Source organism: Electrophorus electricus, chromosome 13 (assembly GCF_013358815.1).
Source record: "Electrophorus electricus isolate fEleEle1 chromosome 13, fEleEle1.pri, whole genome shotgun sequence".
Lineage (NCBI taxonomy): Eukaryota > Metazoa > Chordata > Actinopteri > Gymnotiformes > Gymnotidae > Electrophorus > Electrophorus electricus.
In genome coordinates this window covers 1,801,284-1,819,297 of record NC_049547.1, presented here as the reverse complement: position 1 = coordinate 1,819,297, position 18,014 = coordinate 1,801,284, and the positions used below count along the sequence as shown (strand labels likewise).

Sequence of the window (18,014 nt, the reverse complement as noted above, 5' to 3'; positions counted from 1 at the left end):
CGTATAAGACGACTCGTGAGCGGTGACGCAGGTCACGTGCCCGTCATAGTACTTTGAGCGCTCGAGAAGCGTTTTCTATGCGGACAGCTGAGAGCGAGCGAGCGAGCTAACGCTAACAAACAAACCGTCAAACTCTGGAGCTTGTCTGCTCGGAGTCTGATTATCTTTTGTGATCTGGGGGCCACTTAAGTCTTAGGTTAACAAGTACAAGTTCGTGTCAAAAAATAAAAATGTGGGCTGAAATACCCATTTAAGTAAGCAGTGTTGTAGACATAGTTGTAGCTAGCCAGCTAGCTTGTGGACAGTGGGGCCAAAGTACCCAGACACACTAGCTAACTAGCAAGGTTCGTGTGCCTGCTAGCTCTCCCTGTCTACTTTTAGCGGTTCATTTCTGGTGTTCTCATTTATTCCAGTCGGGGTGTACATGAGGGAGGATGGACTGGACAAATTAACCATTTTAACTAGTTTTGTGCGCTTTAGCGAACGCTAACTAGCCAGCCAGCTAGCAAGCTAAGTGACCAGGTCCCGTGCTGTGGTGCCCTTAGCTCAGTAGCTATTTGGCTACTTGTTTTCGGTCCATCAGCTTCCGTGTTAGTTGGTTAGTTAGCTGCATGTTTCTTCTAAAGTAATGCTACTTGCAAAGCTGGTGTTAAGGAGTTCAGCATAACTATCCACACTGCCGCCATGCACGACGCATACGAGCCCGTACCTATTTTGGAGAAACTGCCCCTCCAGATTGACTGTCTCTCGGCCTGGGGTAAGATTGTTTTTTAAAAGTTAGACATCGATAACATGTTTTGTGTTTGTGTTCATGGGGTATTTCATCCGCTCATAACCCGAATAACTTGCTACGCGTCAGCTTTAGAAGCTGCCACTCCTGTCGCCTTCTTTACGGTTGCATGGATTGTGCAGATATTTTCAATTAATTAAGATATAGATTCAATAAATGCTGAAACTGCGAGCACCTTGTGGAGCAAATATTGTTTCTTATTGTCAGTCAATTCGCTGTATAATAATAATCGTAATACTTTATTGTATTATTATGTAGAGGATTGGCTGCTTGTTGGGACAAAACCAGGGCATCTTCTCCTTTACAGAATCAAGAAAGATGCAGGTCTGAATTTTTTTATTGCATTAAACACTGGAGTTATGACCGTGCTGTATCTGTCACTTCTAATTTAATTTCCTGCTTCATGGTTTTGAACTCTCAGGTACGAATAGATTTGAGGTAACGCTGGAGAAATCCAACAAGAACTTCTCAAAGAAGATCCAACAGGTATACATCTCTCGCTCTCGCTCTCTCTGTCTCTGTAAAGAGGGATCTGCTGCTAAAACAGTTTTGAGGTTCTAACAGATTAAATTTGGTGGGTAATCAGTTAGTCTTTTTTTTTTCTGGCTGGATGTATGTTTCATCAGTGCCAGTGTTGCTTAAGCCAGAGGTGTGTGATGACACCTTTGATCATTCTCTCTTGTGCCATCAGCTGTTCGTTGTAGCCCAGTACAAGATTTTGGTCAGCTTGTTGGGTAAGCTTTGTGTTTTTTTTTATTTTTCTTGCTCAAGCAGATTTATTGAACTTATTTACCCCACTTGTTGTTGTTGTGTGTGTGTGTATGATTTACAATGGACTTGCCTACTGTGCAGTTTTACAGTGGAAAGCATCAGCGGTATGTGTTCACCTTTTTTAATCCCTTTTGTTTCAGAGAATAACATCCATGTCCATGACCTACTCACGTTCCAGCAGATCACTGTGGTATCAAAGGCCAGAGGAGCCACACTTTTCGCTTGTGACCTGCAGGTGCATAAATTCACTCTAAGGAGCTCTAGTGCTGAGTCTTGTGTGACTTCTGAGGTTTGATCAAACGCTCACAGTCTACCTGTTTGTACCAGTAATACCAAATGCAGCTGATGCTGACTCCTGCCTCTGGCACGTGGAATGACTCTCAATCTCAGTCGTGGGACTTTGACTTATTGATTTTAGCACAGTGGAAAGTATATTGGCATTCTTTTTCTTTAGACATAGCTAACATGTTTTGTGTTTGTGGTCATTAAATATATTTGATTTTCTGACAACTTGAATAACGTGTCAGGTTTAAGGTTTAAAAGCTAGTATTTATTTACAACTTTTAGTACTTTTATTTGCTGTAAACACAGTATGTCAAATTAGGTCCCTATGCTATTTAATTCCCTCTTCATTCTCCTTGCTCTTGTACCTGAGCAGGCGCAGGTCAAACTCAGCATACGTTTCTTTTCATGAACAATTTTTCTACCTACCCAGGGTGAATTTTTGTAGTTTACTAGTTTGAAGTAGCCTACAAGTTTTCTGCTTAGCACTAGTCACATGATGGTAAATCAATTAAAGTGAATCAATGCTGCAGATATGTTTTAGCAAAGCTGAAATTCAAATTCAAAACAAACAATTACCAGTTTAGTCTGCTTTGATGAGCCCTGTTATTTTTCAAAACTTAAGTGTTCCTTTTTTTCTTCATTTTAGCAGTCCAGCTCGGGTGAGGCAAAGTTGCGGATGTGTGTTGCTGTCAAGAAAAAACTACAGCTGTATTACTGGAGAGACAGAGAGTTCCATGAGTTGCAGGTTTGTTGGCACTTGTTTAATATCAAAAAGGTTTTATTTCCTGACTTTTTTGTGAAGAAGAATTGGCTTAAGAACAAATGTATTTGTCTTTCATAGGGAGATTTTGCAGCCCCAGATATTCCTAAATCCATGGCTTGGTGTGAAAATTCCATATGTGTAGGTTTTAAACGTGACTACTATCTCATCCGGGTAGGTAAAACAGTAAAGTTATTTATAATTATATGAAAAGATTTTTTATATATATATATATATATATATATATATATAAAAGGCTGTAACCCTCAGCCAGTCATACAGGTGTGAGAAACACCTGGTTGAAAATTCCCTTGTCCATTTCCAGATGGATGGGCGTGGTTCAATCAAAGAGCTCTTCCCAACAGGGAAGCAGCTGGAGCCGCTTGTAGCCCCACTGGCTGATGGGAAAGTGGCCGTGGGTCAGGACGACCTCACGGTCATCTTGAACGAGGATGGAATTTTCCCCCAGAAGTGTGCCCTCACCTGGACGGACATCCCTGTTGCAATGGGTATGATCATACACACATACACAGACACTACAGTCTGGTGTGTTAATGTTCCTCTCTATCAAACCACAGCTAAACCATCAAAACATTAATTTCTTTTTTTGTTCCTCTCATGAATGAGAATGCCTGATGATTTAATATCTAATATCAAAGAAAACAGACCTTGTTTTCAAAATGTATAATAATGATGATGATGATGATTAGTTACATTTATATATAGCTCATATATAACTCAAGGATGCTTTACAGACAGAACTTGGCTTTTACATTTTGTGACTCACTGAAAAAAAAAAGTTTTACACACAATATCCTCTTGACTACCAGGAAAAAAGTGTCTCCCAATTAATTTTTTTAACTTCCCCAATTGTTTGGAAGGCAATGAACATACTAAAAGTTTTTATTTTAAAAATATAACGTGTTCACTACAGTGGACATCTGAACACGCTACCTAATGAAACAGAATCATAATCATAGTAAATCAATCCCAAAGAAAATACCAAGTTGTCATAAGATTTATGATAAAAACTACCAACAGCTAAGCTATTAGCTTATTAGATTGCACTTTGTACATATCTGTAACTCTTTTCTAGTGTTTGTATTTTGATGTTATGGAGTTATGTTTATGGAGTATGATATTTCAAAAAGCAATTCCCTTTCTTTGAAACATAGAGGAAGAGCTTGCACTTTGTACAAATCTGCGACACCTTGATGAATGTGTTTCATCCACCATCTTTGGGAGATGGATGGCCCCATAGTGTCTCAGAGCTGCATTTGGCTGAGGTTTCCACTTTTGACGTAGGGGAGTGTAGTCATCTTCACTCACTGGAGATTCCTACTTGGATCTGTGTAATCATCTGCTCACCAAGGAGCAATTTGAATTCAAGGAACTTCAGTGGTTTCTTTCCCAGAACTTGGCAGTCAGTCTTATACTGAAGCCATGTATTGGTGGTTGCCAAATCAAAAAAATGGACAATTGCACACACTGTCCATTTCTCAGTGTGAGTAGCCATCCTATAGAAACTTGGCATCCTGTCGGCCATGTCCACACCACCCATGTTTTTGTTGTACTCAGCAATTGCCACTGGTCTTGACACCTGGACATACCTTTCTTAGACCATCTATTGCATGTTTCCTGTGGCTCAATGCCATAGGCAGTGGATGCCATGACCACTGGTTTGTTGTCAAACCACTTGATGACAGCAAGTTCAGGATCTCGCCTGACCACCATCTTAGATGCCCCTCTTCCTTTCTTTTTCATGGCCTGATCCTCTATAATGTTGCACTCCTTTGGAATTCTGTTTTTCATGAGAGTTCCTGTACCTCCCAAGCCTTTCTCCATCATGATGTCCAGGAGATTGAAAAGTTGTAAAGAACCTGTCAAAAAACAGGTGGGTTCCTCTGGGAACAATCTCTGCCAAATGAAGGACAGCTTGTTCTCCAATGCCCAATCCCTCTGTGACTCTAACAGTAGTCTTACCTTGGTATACCACAAAATCTAAGACCATACCACTTGGTGTGGCCAAGACAAACACCTTCAATCCAGTCGGCTGTGGTTTGCCTGGTACATACTGAAGAATTGGGCAGCGACCAGTAAATGGAATCATTTGCTCATCATTGGACAATTTCCCTGTTCTAAGCTCATTTAGACATCCTTGCCTCACTTTGTTCAGAAGGGGCCCGACCTTCCACAAGAGGTCTCTGCTTTTGTCCTCATCTGAAATATCAAGGTCACTGACAATCCCTTCCTTCTCAGTTGAAAATACAGAGGAAAAAAATGTAGGTAATAAGTACAAATGTCCACTCTTGGGGAAATTTTTAAACATATATAAGCACTCTCCTATCATTGTAATATATTATTTTACTTTAGAAAATGGTTTAAAAGTGTTCTTATGAGATTCGTATAAAACATGACGACAACATTTCAAGACAAAGTTTGCTCAATGATAATTAATAAGCACTTACTTTTCTTCCTTCCATAAAAGCAGCTTGTGGTGATGGACGCCATTTTCTTTAAAGAGGAAGAGGAAGTTGCCAAAACCCCTATAAAATTGGTATCATTTAAAAGTTCTGAATGTCCTCTTTAAAGAACAAAAGGAGTTAGTGCAGTAGTATGTTTGGTGTGGAAAATATTTAAGTCCAAATATGTACTCTAGTGAGGACAAAATTGAACTGCTGGTAGTCAAGAGGTTAAAGGCCTTCATACTCAAATTTGCAAATTCATTACACAGTTGTTCCTCTAAACAGTAAGCAATAATGGCTGCATGCATTGCAGTTCCTTTATGCTCCAGTAGAGGCAGAGCTGTGCTATGGTTTAAGGAAAGAGGATGTGGGTGAGGAGCAAACAGTTGCTTGTTGAGTTTCCTCAGAGCACCAGCTGTCTTTTCTATTCATTTCATCAGTCTTGACAATTGATTGCTTGTATTACAGAACACATGATCTATGTAAAGGGGGGGGGGACGGGACTCTCCTTGCTTGCAGTGAATATACTTGTATTTTTCTTTTCTTGAGGAGAGCTGAATGTTTTAAGCAGAAGGACCATCAGCTCCTCACTGAAATGGTCATTGCTGGTTCTTGTTAGCTTGGAGAGTAATTCATCGTGTGTGTGTTCCCTGCCTGCACAGTATGTGCCTGACTTCATCAGGATTCTGAAGGGATCTGGCCTCTGTACAGTTTGCCTCTCACTGGGAATGGAAACCTGCCTGTTTTTGGTCTCTGGCTCAGCCTGGGTTTCCTGCCTTGGTCTGAGGGATTTCAGATTCTCTTGTGGACCCAGTTTTACCCATAGAGTTGGGCCCGAGTCCAATACCCTCAGGCTCCGGTTCAGTGAGGTCCCAAATCAAGAGTGCTAATTTTTGTGGGAAGGCAAATAATACATTGCATGTGTGGTTGGTGGGTGTTTTGCTGGTGATCTTAAAAATTGCATAAATTACATCATGTGCAAACACAATTTTTAAGCGAGGCCTTGGTTTTTGTTAAATGTTTTCAGTAGCCACGATGAGTTTGGCTCTAAAATATCTACCAGAAATGTGAGTTGAAATTTAAGATGGCAGAATTAGTCAGTTGAACAAATGGATTTGAGAGCTACAAGGTTAAAAACACTAAGTAAATAATGGCGGCACTGTAGATAAAATTAAATAACTGAGGAAGTTGAGAGAAGATGGTATCGATAATTAAATAAAATGAAGAACAAAGAGGAAAAATGAGCATATAAATCCAAAATGGCATTGCTAGATGGGTTGTATGGATATTTGTCTGCCCTCATGACAAACCGATGGGTTTAAAATACGCTACCGTCAATGTCTCTGTATTCTGCTTTCTCAGGCTTTCCTTCTCATAACAAGACAGTCGCAGAAATACTTTGGGATTGGTAGGACTAACTTACCTCGCAGGTGCTAAATCAAACTTATTGGCAGTTAACACCTTGTATTTTGCAGCCTTAAGCGCAAATGTCCCAAGTTGCATATTCATTGATCCAAATGCACAAAAATCTGCTGCTAATTTGCAATTTTCCTAAGTGCATCGTGTTAGCAGGTCACCTCGGACATTTTCTAAATCTTCAACTGATTATCTGCATTTCAAGCAAGATTTTATAGTCTGCCTTGTTATAGTTCAGTTTGTTTAGTTTTTTCTTCATAATGTGTTTATCAGAGACCTGCGGCTTTTAAAAAAAAATTTTTTAAAGACTGTGCCTCCTCATGTAGGTCATCGTACCGTCTCCTGCTGATTTTTACTATCTTTGGATAATTGTGTTATCTAGGCTAAATGTAAATGAGGCAATAAATATTTGTCAACTATTCTGGGAAGCGGAGTGTGCTGTCAATCTGCCAAAGGCTTCCTTGGGCATTTTTGGCGCCTGTTTTGTGTGTGGCTGCCAGCCTCACCCTCGTCTCTCGTCCGCTGCGGCAGAGCACCAACCCCCCTACATCATTGCGGTGCTTCCGCGCTACGTGGAGATCCGCACCTTTGAGCCCAGGCTGCTGGTACAGAGTGTAGAGCTGCAGCGACCTCGCTTCATCACCTCCGCAGGGTGAGGCGCGTTCTCACACACACATACACAAACAAAGTGTGGTTCCAAAGTTGTGTCCTGAAGCGAGAGCTGGCCCGAAGCTGTGAGCAGCTTCTTAAAGCGTTGTTTTAACACCCTGAAACCTTTTCCCACCTTACTCAACCTGCCTTTTTCTTTCTCTCTCAGCCCCAACGTGGTGTACGTCGCCAGCAACCATTTCGTCTGGCGCCTCGTGCCCGTCTCCATAGCAAGTCAGATCCGGCAGCTGTTGCAGGACAAGCAGTTCGAGCTGGCTCTCCAGCTGGCGGTGAGTGAATTCATTACTAACCAGATCAGTTGGAGAACTCCACAGCACCGCAGACGTTCGTCTGTGGTATGCCTTCCATCAGCGCACGTCTAATCTTAAAAAATCTTTAAAAATTTGCTCCCAGAGTGAATACGCTAGCCGTTTTTATGAATTCTTGATTAGAAATTGTCAATTTCATGTGTGTTATGGATGTGGTACTGACCCATCTGTGAGATGGGAGCTTGTGCTTTTATTACTTAAGGTTTGATTCTGCAAGTGATTGGTTAGTGGTAACTCAGTGGTTAAGGTACTTGACTTGTAATCAGAAGGTTGCTGGTTCAGGTCCCACCACTGCCAAGTTGCCACTGTTGGACCCCCGAAGAAGTCCCTTAACCCTCAATTATTCAAATTGTACTCAGTAATAATTGTAAGTCAGTTTTGATAAAACCATCAGCTAAATGCCATAAATGTAAATGTGATTCTGATAATTATCTTCAAACAATCAGAGTGAATAAAATTGGTCACATCTGTTTTGTTAATTTTGACCTGGTTGGTTTCAGCACTGCGTGGCGTCAGTGTTTTCGTAGAGATTTCTGACGGCACGCTCAAAGCCAACGTAGGACTGTATCCAAAACCCACGTCCTCTTTCACCACTTTTTTTCCCCTCTCCTCTCAGAAGATGAAGGACGACACGGACGGCGATAAGAGACAGCAGATTCACCACATCCAAAATCTCTACGCCTTTAACCTCTTCTGTCAGAAACGCTTCGACGACTCCATGCAGGTTTTTGCAAAGCTTGGCACAGGTAAGGACGGGTCACTGGTCGATAGCAAAACCTCACATTCCTGGTTATTTTTGTATTGGAAACACGGTACAAGATTTAGAGTATGTATTATAAACATCTGGAGTGAAGTTGTGGTAATTTAATAATTAACACTTGTTAGTTTGTTTAGATTATTCTAATGCATCTTTTATATATATATATGGGGCAGCGTTGCGCCAAGTTCATCATTACTGTTGATAAAATAGTTTATCTACTTTCATCCTACTTGATTAAAAAGTGGCGTTGTTACCACCTCACTAGAGGAAAAGTACAGTTAAACTATAGTTAAACACTGTAACTGGTACACACTTTACTGTTCATTTGTGATGAGTCTCCCAGATTTCTGGTCCTTGTGATGCATATGGTTCCTGCTCCCTCTGTTACAGATCCTACTCATGTGATTGGGCTGTATCCAGATCTGCTGCCCTCTGACTACCGTAAGCAGCTGCACTACCCCAACCCTCTGCCCGCTCTGTCTGGGGCTGAGCTAGAGAAGGCCCACCTGGCTCTCATTGACTACCTAACACAGGTGTGGTTCGGCGAGCGCCTGCAAAATAAGCCTGTTAAGGATTTTTCACGTTTGCTTTTTTCTTTAAATCTACTAACGCGCCTCTGTTTTTTTTTAAATGTAGAAACGGAGTCATTTGGTGAAGCAATTGAATGATTCTGATCCCTCCACCACCTCCCCACTTATGGAGGGCACGCCCACCATCAAAAGCCGCAAAAAACTGCTCCAGATCATAGATACCACCCTGCTCAAATGCTACCTCCACGTAAGACCCCCCCCCCGCGTGCCTCACACCGTCACACGGGCTTTAAGTGTAGCGAGAATCTGGCGTGACCCGAGATGCCCGTTTTTGTTTCCTGTGGTGTTTCTAGACCAACGTGGCCTTGGTGTCGCCCCTCCTGCGTCTGGAGAACAACCACTGTCATGTGGAGGAGAGCGAGTACGTGCTGAAGAAGGCCCACAAATACAGCGAGCTCATCATCCTCTATGAGAAGAAAGGCTTGCACCAGAAAGGTATGCTTGGCATCATGCACTTCCGACGCTCCCAGACGTTGCTGTCCCTGCGGCACACGAGTCGACGCAGAGCACAAGCAACACTCGTTTTGGCTTCAAGTGCTCTCAGTGTATTGAAAGGCCAATGAAATCCTAGTCTTTTTTTTTTTTTAGCACAACCACTTATCCGTCTGTGAGCCGTGTAACAAACCATACAAGCTGCCCGAGGTTGAGCAAGTGTGACCTTTGGGTACCCTACACTTACGCTGCTGCTACGTTTCCAGCACGCTCAGGCTTGTCTAATGCCGCAGATTTTAAGCACATTCTAAACATGGGCAGGATAAAAGCAACACATTAGATGTGGAGCAAAATGCAACATTCTGACCTGGAGCTAGAGGTGGGAGGAACACTGTTATAGTCACCGAGTTCATCACATGCTTTTCTGTCCGTAATGCAGTTTTGCTCGGTGCTTCCAGAACACGGGGTCATTGCATGTTCCATAAAAAACAGTAGTCACGCTTTCAGAGTAAATCTACGTAGTAACAGGTATCTCACTGGATGGCTCCGTTCTGCTCTAATTTACATAAAGATGGCACTGCTGTTTTGCATTGTGCATGGTATTCCGACTCGCCTGAAAAACTAAATATTGGACATTGTTTCATGATATTAGATTTTTGCCGTGTCTCTCATTGATCAGTCCCATGTTATTTCCCCAAGTGCTTCACGGAGACTTTGGGCGTTTGTTCAACTCTCCTGAAGGCCGAAGCATTTTAAACTAATTTAATTGTTAATTGTGTTTGGTAAGTATTCAGCTGTGCCCTTGTTTCCTAGGAGTGTTTTTAATCAGACAGCTGCGGCAGGCTGTTCTAGTGATGTAATACACTACAGACAAGCCAACCTCTGATGGCCCTCTCTCTCTCTCTCTCTCTCTCTCTCTCTCTGTCTGTTTCTTTAAGCCACAGTGTTCTCTGCCTGTTAGACTTGTGTTGCTGCCAAGATCATTTTCCATATAAACACATTTGCCATAAACCTGTCATGTCAAAGATGTCTATGAAATAGTGGTGAAGGGTTGAAAAGTCTCTTCTTTTTTATAGCAGTGGTGTAAATGCAATGGTGACATTTAGCTCTGCAGGTCCTGCTGGATCAGTCCACCAAAGCCAACTCCCCTCTTAAGGGTCATGAGAGGACCGTACAGTATCTCCAGAGACTGGGTGAGTGTGTGTGTGTGTGTGTGTGTGTGTGTGTGTGTGTGTGTGTGTGTACACCCACAGCCAGACACACTGCTGCCAGCTTCAGTCACTCCTCACACCTGCTTGGGGTATACAAACCACCTTAGCCTCATTAGTTTGGTTTTGATGTTTGTTTGCTTAAGGACGTTCCCAAGGCATCTGGAGGTTTACGGGGCTGAACGCATGCTTCCTTAAGTGCCGTCTCAAGTTTGCAGGGCGTCCGCTCTTTCCCGCCAGCACTCGGGGGATGACTCACTAACTCGTCCGTTCTCTTGAATTGAAATACGAGCTCAACACGGTGTTAATTAACTTCTTGGCCCAGTAAACAATATGGTCTTTCCTCTCCGCATGTTTTCGCTCGCAGCCTTCTCAAATATTCTCTCTCCCACCAGGCACAGAGAACCTGGGAGTCATCTTCGAGTTCTCCCCATGGGTGCTGAAGATGTGTCCGGAGGACGGCCTGAAGGTGGGAGCTGAAATCCGAGTCATCCTCCTTGGTTGTTGATTTTTTTTTTTTTTCCCTTGTGCTATTATGCTTCCGAGGTTTTGTTGTTGTTTTTTAAATTCATATAAACTTAAAACAACTTTTTGGAGCCTTGGAGATGCATCTCTCAGCTTTATTAAGTATGATTAAGTATGATTGATTACTTTTAGACAATATTATGAACTACAGCAATTGCGCAAAAATCATGAAATGCCATAACCCTTTGTGTAGCACTTGATGGGTGTTTGGTAATTGTCTCCGCCGTGTGCTGGTAACAGATTTTCACCGAGGACCTGCCAGAGGTGGAGTTGCTCCCCAGAAATGCGGTGCTGGACTTCCTGAAGGAGGGCTTCAAGGAGCTGGCCATGCCCTATCTGGAGCACATAATATATGAGTGGAATGAGAGCGGCCCAGAGTTTCACAATGCGCTGGTCCGCCTGTACCTGGAGAGGGTGCAGGCCCTGATGAAGGAGTACCTCAACTCCCTGCCAGAGGGTGAGCGCTGCCGCCGCCCACACTAGCTGCCTGCCAGGCTGCTGCTCTAATGAGGTGCCAGACATGGCTTACCGGAAGCGTGTTCTGACTACGGCTCTCTCCTGCGCGAGAAGCAGAGAAAATATCATTTGGAAGCGTTTCAAAGCTTTTTTAGAATTGTAACCCAGAGCTTGTTCTTTATATGATGTTTAAATGGTATGTGAAACTATAACAGGAAGTGTGCACTATATCTTGCATGGTTTCTTTGCCCGGCTGCCCTCTGTGAATTTCCCAAGCTATCTCCCGTTATTCTCACGCGTAGGCGTCCCAGCTGTGGCTGCGGGGAAGGAGGATGGCGAGCTCGGAGAGTTCCGAAACAAGCTTCTCTCCTTTCTGGATATTTCCACCTGCTACGAACCGGAGAGGCTAATCAGCAACTTCCCGTTTGACGGTGAGTGGCCTCTATCTCCGTCTCCTGTCTCCGGTGATATGCTCCAATCCTGACGGTGCCGGACGGCCTCTCCTCCCCTCAGGTCTGTTGGAGGAGCGCGCTCTGCTCCTGGGTCGCATGGGCAAGCATGAGCAGGCCCTCTTCATCTACGTGCACGTCCTGAAGGACACGCACATGGCAGAGGAGTGAGTACGGCCCACCTGCGACCTCTGCACCCGCCTGTTCGCCGTGTGCAGCATACGCTCTCCGCGACGCTGATGTCACTCTGACTGGCATTTTCTCCCCTTTTAGGTACTGTCACAAACACTATGACAAAGCGGCAGATGGCAGCAAAGATGTAAGTGCAGTGCCTTAAAGAACGCAGGCGTGCGTACATGTTTGCAAAGGTGTTTGTTTTGTTTTGTTTTCTACACACTGGCTAGTTTATAGAGTTTGTCTGGTTTGTCACTTTAAGCAAATTACGTCATCCGTTAACATGTTGAATGTTTCCACAACTTGTTTTCTCCCGTCTTCAGCCACGTGTCAGCGTGAGGTTCAAAATCCAGGGATGGTATTAGTGAACTCACTAATATACACATCTCGTACATGCTTTAATTTTGAATAAACTGTTTTTGTTTTTTTTATTCTGGACTCGGACAATAGTCTTAATCTGCTTTTGGAAAACTCTTCTCCTCATGTAATCCACACTGTCCCGGTGCAGGTGTACCTGTCCCTGCTGCGCATGTACCTGTCCCCTCCAGATGTCCACTGCTTGGGTCCCATTAAGATGGAGGTGTTGGAGCCCCAGGCCAACCTCCCTGCTGCCCTGCAGGTCCTGGAGCTGCACCACAGCAAACTCGACACCACCAAGGTGAGGGGGCTGGCCGGCCAGGCAGACGGGCGTCACAGACGGGGACTATTTTTAATCCAGCCATTTGGTCTGGGAGCTCGGTTCTGCCCGACGCTAAACAGGAGCGCAAGTTCGGGGCTCCGAGCGCGACCCGTCATGCCCCATGCCAGTCTCGATGCGCAGTGCCGCTGCCACACGCCTGAGACGCAACGGGAACGTTTTACAGAATTTGACAAACGCTGCGGCGTACTTCACACAAAGCAGACATTTATCTTCTCCAAACAACATTGGTGAATGAGTTATTATTATTATTATTATTATTATTATTATTATTATTATTTGTAATCTGAGCATTTCTTGTCCTCACTTGTTGCTTAGGCGGACGTTGTTCTAATACACAGTAACGTAGAAGTATCTGAACTCTTCAGTGTGGGTGTTCCATAAAAGCCCCCTACACACACACACACACACACACACACACACACACACACACACACACACACACACACACACACACATATACTTACTTCCCCTCAATCTTTCTCATTTATTATTATGTGATGTCACTTTTTATTCCCCTTGGCTGATGGCCCAAGGCCTGTCTCACCATGACCGCATGCAGTGAAGGAGAGACCACAACTGAGGGCCGGGGGGCGGGTGCTGTCTGTCTGTCTGTGTGTGTGTGTGTGTGTGTGTGTGTGTGTGTGTGTGTGTGTCCGCGCAGCTGATTTAAATCCATGCAAACCATCATCTTTCAGAGCTTTATAGCCTTTTGGAGCAGATAAAAAGGATGTTTGTTTTGGTGTGCTGCTTCTTGATTTGAAAGTATACGCAAGTTTCATTAGGTTGTAGTTGAAAAACTTGTGTAGAGAAGCCAATATAAGTGTAGCCTGGTGTTTTCTCCTAATCTGCATTTTAATAGAAATATCGCATAAACATAAGTATGTTTTTCTCTGGCGACCAGCCAGATATGTCTCCCCCCCCCCCCCCGCCTATCTCCCCCCTCACTGCTATTTTGGGTTTTATACTGTGAAATCCTCACTAATTTCACCACTGTGTAAAGCGTGTCCCTTCTCCTGCCCTGCACCAGGCGATAAACCTCCTTCCAGCCAACACTACGGTTTTGCACATCCGTGTCTTCCTGGAGAGCGTGTTGGAGGAGAAGGCACGGAGGAAGCGCTACGACCAGGTCCTCAAGAGCCTCCTACAAGCGGAGTTCCTGCGGGTGCGTAGCCGCGGGGAGGGGGAGGATGCACGTGTTGCACGAGCTCACGGCTGCCTGCAGGATTCTACCGTACTGCGTCAGTTGCGCGGTGTGGAGTGTTTTTAGATGATACGGTGCCGTTTTTTACAAGCCATCGGCAAAGCCGTAGATATGGTGACGTGATTGGCATATCCTCACCGTGTGTTTGATCTAAATGTGCGTCTGTGTTTGAAGGTCCAAGAGGAGCGAATCTTTCATCAGCAGGTCAAATGTGTGATTACTGAGGAGAAGACCTGTCGTGTGTGTAAGAAAAAAATCGGGAACAGGTATGTCTGTTGTTTTAAGGCCGTTTTACTTTTCATGTATATCCTTAAAAAACCGAGGCTTACCTTTAATGAAAGAAGATCGCTTGTAAAGTGCTTACTAACGTTGGACTTGCGTTATGGAGGGGTTGAGTGATAATTGTGCTGATCTGTCTTGAATCTCCACAGTGCCTTTGCCAGGTATCCAAATGGTGTAGTGGTCCATTACTTTTGCTGTAAGGATCGCAGTGTGTGCCCCACTGAGCAGTGAGATGACCCCTACCCCCAGCTGGACATCACCCACTGCTGCAAAGACGCTTGTGGTGCAACGCTGTGAAGGTCCTACCGGAAGAAATGCCAGACTGGGTCGAAAACTATCCAGTCCAGTTGGTATAACGGAGGCATCGTGGGGACAGAATTACCAAACCTTGGACCGGTTTACTTCTCATGTCTGTACAATAGCTGTGGACAGAGACGCGACAGTGCAAACATGGTTGCTGTTGTATTTCTGTCCGTGAAGGCGCTTGTCAATGCACAACACATACTGTAGACATTTTTTGCTTTCTTGTGAGGAAAATCTTAGTCTCTCCATCTGTCCTTGGTTTCTTTCTGTCTCTTCAGTTTTCCTAGAGTTGTGTCTCATGCACCGCTCGCATGCCCCGTGTGTACAACGTAAAGGCTCGTGTTTCTTTGCCTGTCAGTGTTCTCGTTCTGTTTGTGAGTGGGTGCTCTGGTTTGGAGCGGATTAGTTGGAGGAGGCTCTGGTCTGAAGCGGCAGGGCTAAAGGCCGCACCGCTCTGGGCGGGCGTCACACACGAGGTGGTGCTGGACTCTTTGACTCTTCTATTTTCCCTTCTCTCCCACCCCCCCAGTGTATTCTGTTCTTTTCCCAGAGTAAGCCAACCCTTGGGTCACAGTACATGTTTCTTTTTAATCCTTTTGTTGTTGTTGGCTGCTTTTATTCTTCAGAGCTGCTGTTCTCTGATCACTGTAGCATGGCACTTTCGGGCTTCTGTTTCACTTAATTTATTCTTAACAAAGAACTTGCTGTGCAAATGCAAAGTCACTAATAAGTGCAGTTTGATAGCATAGGTGTTTAATAACCGCTCACCGATGGAATGCAGCCTTAGGGGAACCCATGCTCTGGCTCGTCACTGCAACCCTAGCGGTCTGATTTAACCTGATCAGATATCCGTCAGCTCAATCTTCCCTGGTTCTCGTGTGATGACCTAGACTGTTTTGCGAAAGCGGAGCTGATGTTTGGCTGCTTATGTTTTGTAAACAGTGTGATCTGTACGATATGTACGGGTTTAAAGAAGGTTGATGTATAAATGATATTTTATGTATGACTTTGGGAGATGTGTTAATGCTAATAAACATGCGTCTTATGTACCACGGGGTGTCTGGTTTAATTTTCATTCATACATTTTACAAGCAGATTTATGACAAATATACTACATGTCCATCATCATCTACCGTTGCCTGTTGGCTAAAGAGTTGAATTTGTTGTCATCATTTTGGTTTCTGTCACGCACGTTTCCCCACTACGACTTTGCCTGCTCTCAGCTTGGTGTTTTTCCTCTGCTGATGTATCTACCTACTTTCTCAAAGCTGACAGTAAGCAGGGCTGTGCCTCTGTGTTGTACGTCTCTCTCTAATGGACGTTCATGCTAATTCGAGGCAGTGGACCCATCATTCCCGGGCCTCTTGCCGCACGGTGGGCCTGCCAGCAAGCTTCACAGTGCTCCGTTTCCACCGTGCCACAACGGGGACTGAACCTCCACTAAATTAACCCGCCTCCATGAAAATGGCTCCTCCTAGGGTGCCCTCAGGTCAGAGCTCGCTCGGTCAGCTGTGACGCTGGCTAACTTTACGCTGGAGTGTGCAGGACAGGTTTTGGTTGTTACATTCGGGAGGCAGATGATGCATATTTATCTATTTATAAACAATCTTTTCTTTTTCTTTTTTTTTTCTTTTTTCTTTTTTTTTTTTTGTCTCTTATTGTGTATTGTGTTTGGAGACTTCTGTGTTCAGGAATGTTCTTTGAGCAGGGCAGCAGATACAGACCTGTTTTTGTTCTATGCTGAGTAAGGCTTGAAGTCTGAGGGCTTTAAACTTTAAACATTCTCTCCAGCACAGAATTCAGTTTTTCTTTTTTCCTTCATGTGCGTAAACAAGCTGGTGTGATCATTTCCTGCGTTCAATATTTACTTTAAAGTATTGCAGTGTGTTCTTTAAAACAGTTCAGCTCTTGATTACAGCTTTTATCTTAATTTACTCTTAATGTCTTTTGTCCTTGATCTCTGCCTTTCCCCATCTAGGTTTCTAGGTTGTCTGCAGACACTGGGATAATAAATTCTCTTAATCCAAATTGGGTAGAACAGTTTGTTTTATTTTGTCCATTTGAAGTCTGGTGCTAAAATAATAAATACCATGAAAAAGGAGTGCTGTTCAGGCTGGTAATTGTAGACTTGTCTGTTCCCTTCTGCCAGCCAGACTTCAGGTTGTGGATTTTTTAATTTTTTAATTTTTATTTTATTTTTTTTAAAGTATAGCCAAAGTGGACAAAACCCTCGAACAAGGACATGTGTTCTTCACATATCGCACAATAAACCAAACTGTTGCATGAGCAGAACCAGCACCCATGTTGTTTCTGGACTACTGGCTGCAATGCATCTTCTCTCCTTTAGTCTGCGTCGTGAACATGTAAATGTAGGTGTTGACTAACAAACACACTGGTATTTATCGTAGGATGATGTTTATTGCACTGATGTTGACTGTTCCTATGTTGACTATCTCTAGTAATTGTTTATTACACTGATTGTTGTCCGTTAGAGTTTATATGTATTTTGTACTTCATCAGCAGTGATCCCTGTATTCTACAGTATTCTTGTTCACAGGTATCTTGGACTCTAACCTACTGTACTGGCTAGGATGATTTCTATGAGGAAATGACAAAGCACTTTTGTAAGTCGCTCTGGATAAAAGCAAAAGCCACATGCCAAAATCCTGTCTGCTCTCTGCTTCAACCCAAACTAACTAAAATCCCCAAGAGAGGCTTGACATCATTCACAGTGACCTCCCGGCACTGACCCACACCTCCTTCACTTTGCTTTTCCTCCATCCACAAGAGACTACAGCTCCTACACAGACCATCACAACACGCCTCGAAACATTCAAGTCAAGAGTGAAGGCTGTGTCTGTAATTATCAAAACAAGGAATTGTCAGCACTCATTTTTTCCTCTTCAGATCAGTGGGCCAGTTATCATTAGGGCTGAGCAGTTTGTGAGATTGGAGATGTTTCCTCTGGTCTCTAGCTCTTGCAACAGTGAAAATATTCACTGTCCACTGTTATGGAATTTGGGTGTTTCCACTGTTGATATACAGGAATTCTGTCTAAGCTTGGAATTTGCCTGTGTGCTTGAGCAAGACAGGAAGATCTGTGCCGCGGTTATCTTTGTTTCGCTACTGTCTGGGAAATCAAGGTTTTAGAAGCTGAACCCGAAACAGGAGGAGGGCCTCCGTCAGGAGTTAGCAGGTTCATGTGGTTCATTATGTCTTTAAGGGCCAGATGGGGTCTTGCATGCGAAATGCTCCACTGCTGTCTTTTAGACACTTTCTTTTCCAAGTTGGATCTGCCTAAATGCAGTGATTATAAATGTTTGCAGAAGCACCTAGCAGTTGTGTCTGTCCCTGTGTCCCATCATCTTTTCACAGCGCACTGCTTTGCTGAAATCATATGGTTTAGGGTAAGACGTCGGTTGAAACTGCTTTAATAAACAATTACCTCAAGCAGGCATATGTTAATTGAG

The 18,014-nt window shown here is 43.8% G+C and overlaps 1 protein-coding gene across 2 annotated transcripts; it reads left to right on the top strand.

The window, feature by feature from the left end:
- The first annotated feature begins 65 nt into the window (after nucleotides 1-65).
- On the top strand, nucleotides 66-15,594 carry vps39 (VPS39 subunit of HOPS complex). 2 transcript variants are annotated; one of them, XM_035532741.1, is made up of 24 exons: nucleotides 66-757; nucleotides 1,049-1,114; nucleotides 1,212-1,276; nucleotides 1,482-1,524; nucleotides 1,702-1,796; nucleotides 2,493-2,591; nucleotides 2,688-2,780; nucleotides 2,932-3,115; nucleotides 7,019-7,139; nucleotides 7,305-7,425; nucleotides 8,084-8,210; nucleotides 8,615-8,757; nucleotides 8,861-9,001; nucleotides 9,108-9,249; nucleotides 10,353-10,439; nucleotides 10,850-10,923; nucleotides 11,220-11,436; nucleotides 11,738-11,866; nucleotides 11,949-12,051; nucleotides 12,158-12,203; nucleotides 12,567-12,716; nucleotides 13,786-13,920; nucleotides 14,134-14,225; nucleotides 14,391-15,594. In XM_035532741.1, exons 1-24 carry the CDS (start codon nucleotides 685-687, stop codon nucleotides 14,470-14,472), a joined length of 2,628 nt encoding a protein of 875 aa, XP_035388634.1. In that variant the 5' UTR covers nucleotides 66-684; the 3' UTR covers nucleotides 14,473-15,594. The 2 variants fall into 2 exon arrangements, with proteins under 2 accessions (XP_035388634.1, XP_035388633.1); XM_035532740.1 differs by having other exon boundaries at nucleotides 8,081-8,210.
- Nucleotides 15,595-18,014: the final 2,420 nt, after the last annotated feature.

Excerpts from the sequence above, each read along its gene's own strand:
- vps39 (XM_035532740.1), top strand. The coding sequence starts at position 685 with ATGCACGACGCATACGAGCCCGTACCTATTTTGGAGAAACTGCCCCTC. Across the intron at positions 758-1,048 it reads TGACTGTCTCTCGGCCTGGG|AGGATTGGCTGCTTGTTGGG; the intron begins GTAAGATTGTTT and ends ATTATTATGTAG. Across the intron at positions 1,277-1,481 it reads TCTCAAAGAAGATCCAACAG|CTGTTCGTTGTAGCCCAGTA; the intron begins GTATACATCTCT and ends TTGTGCCATCAG.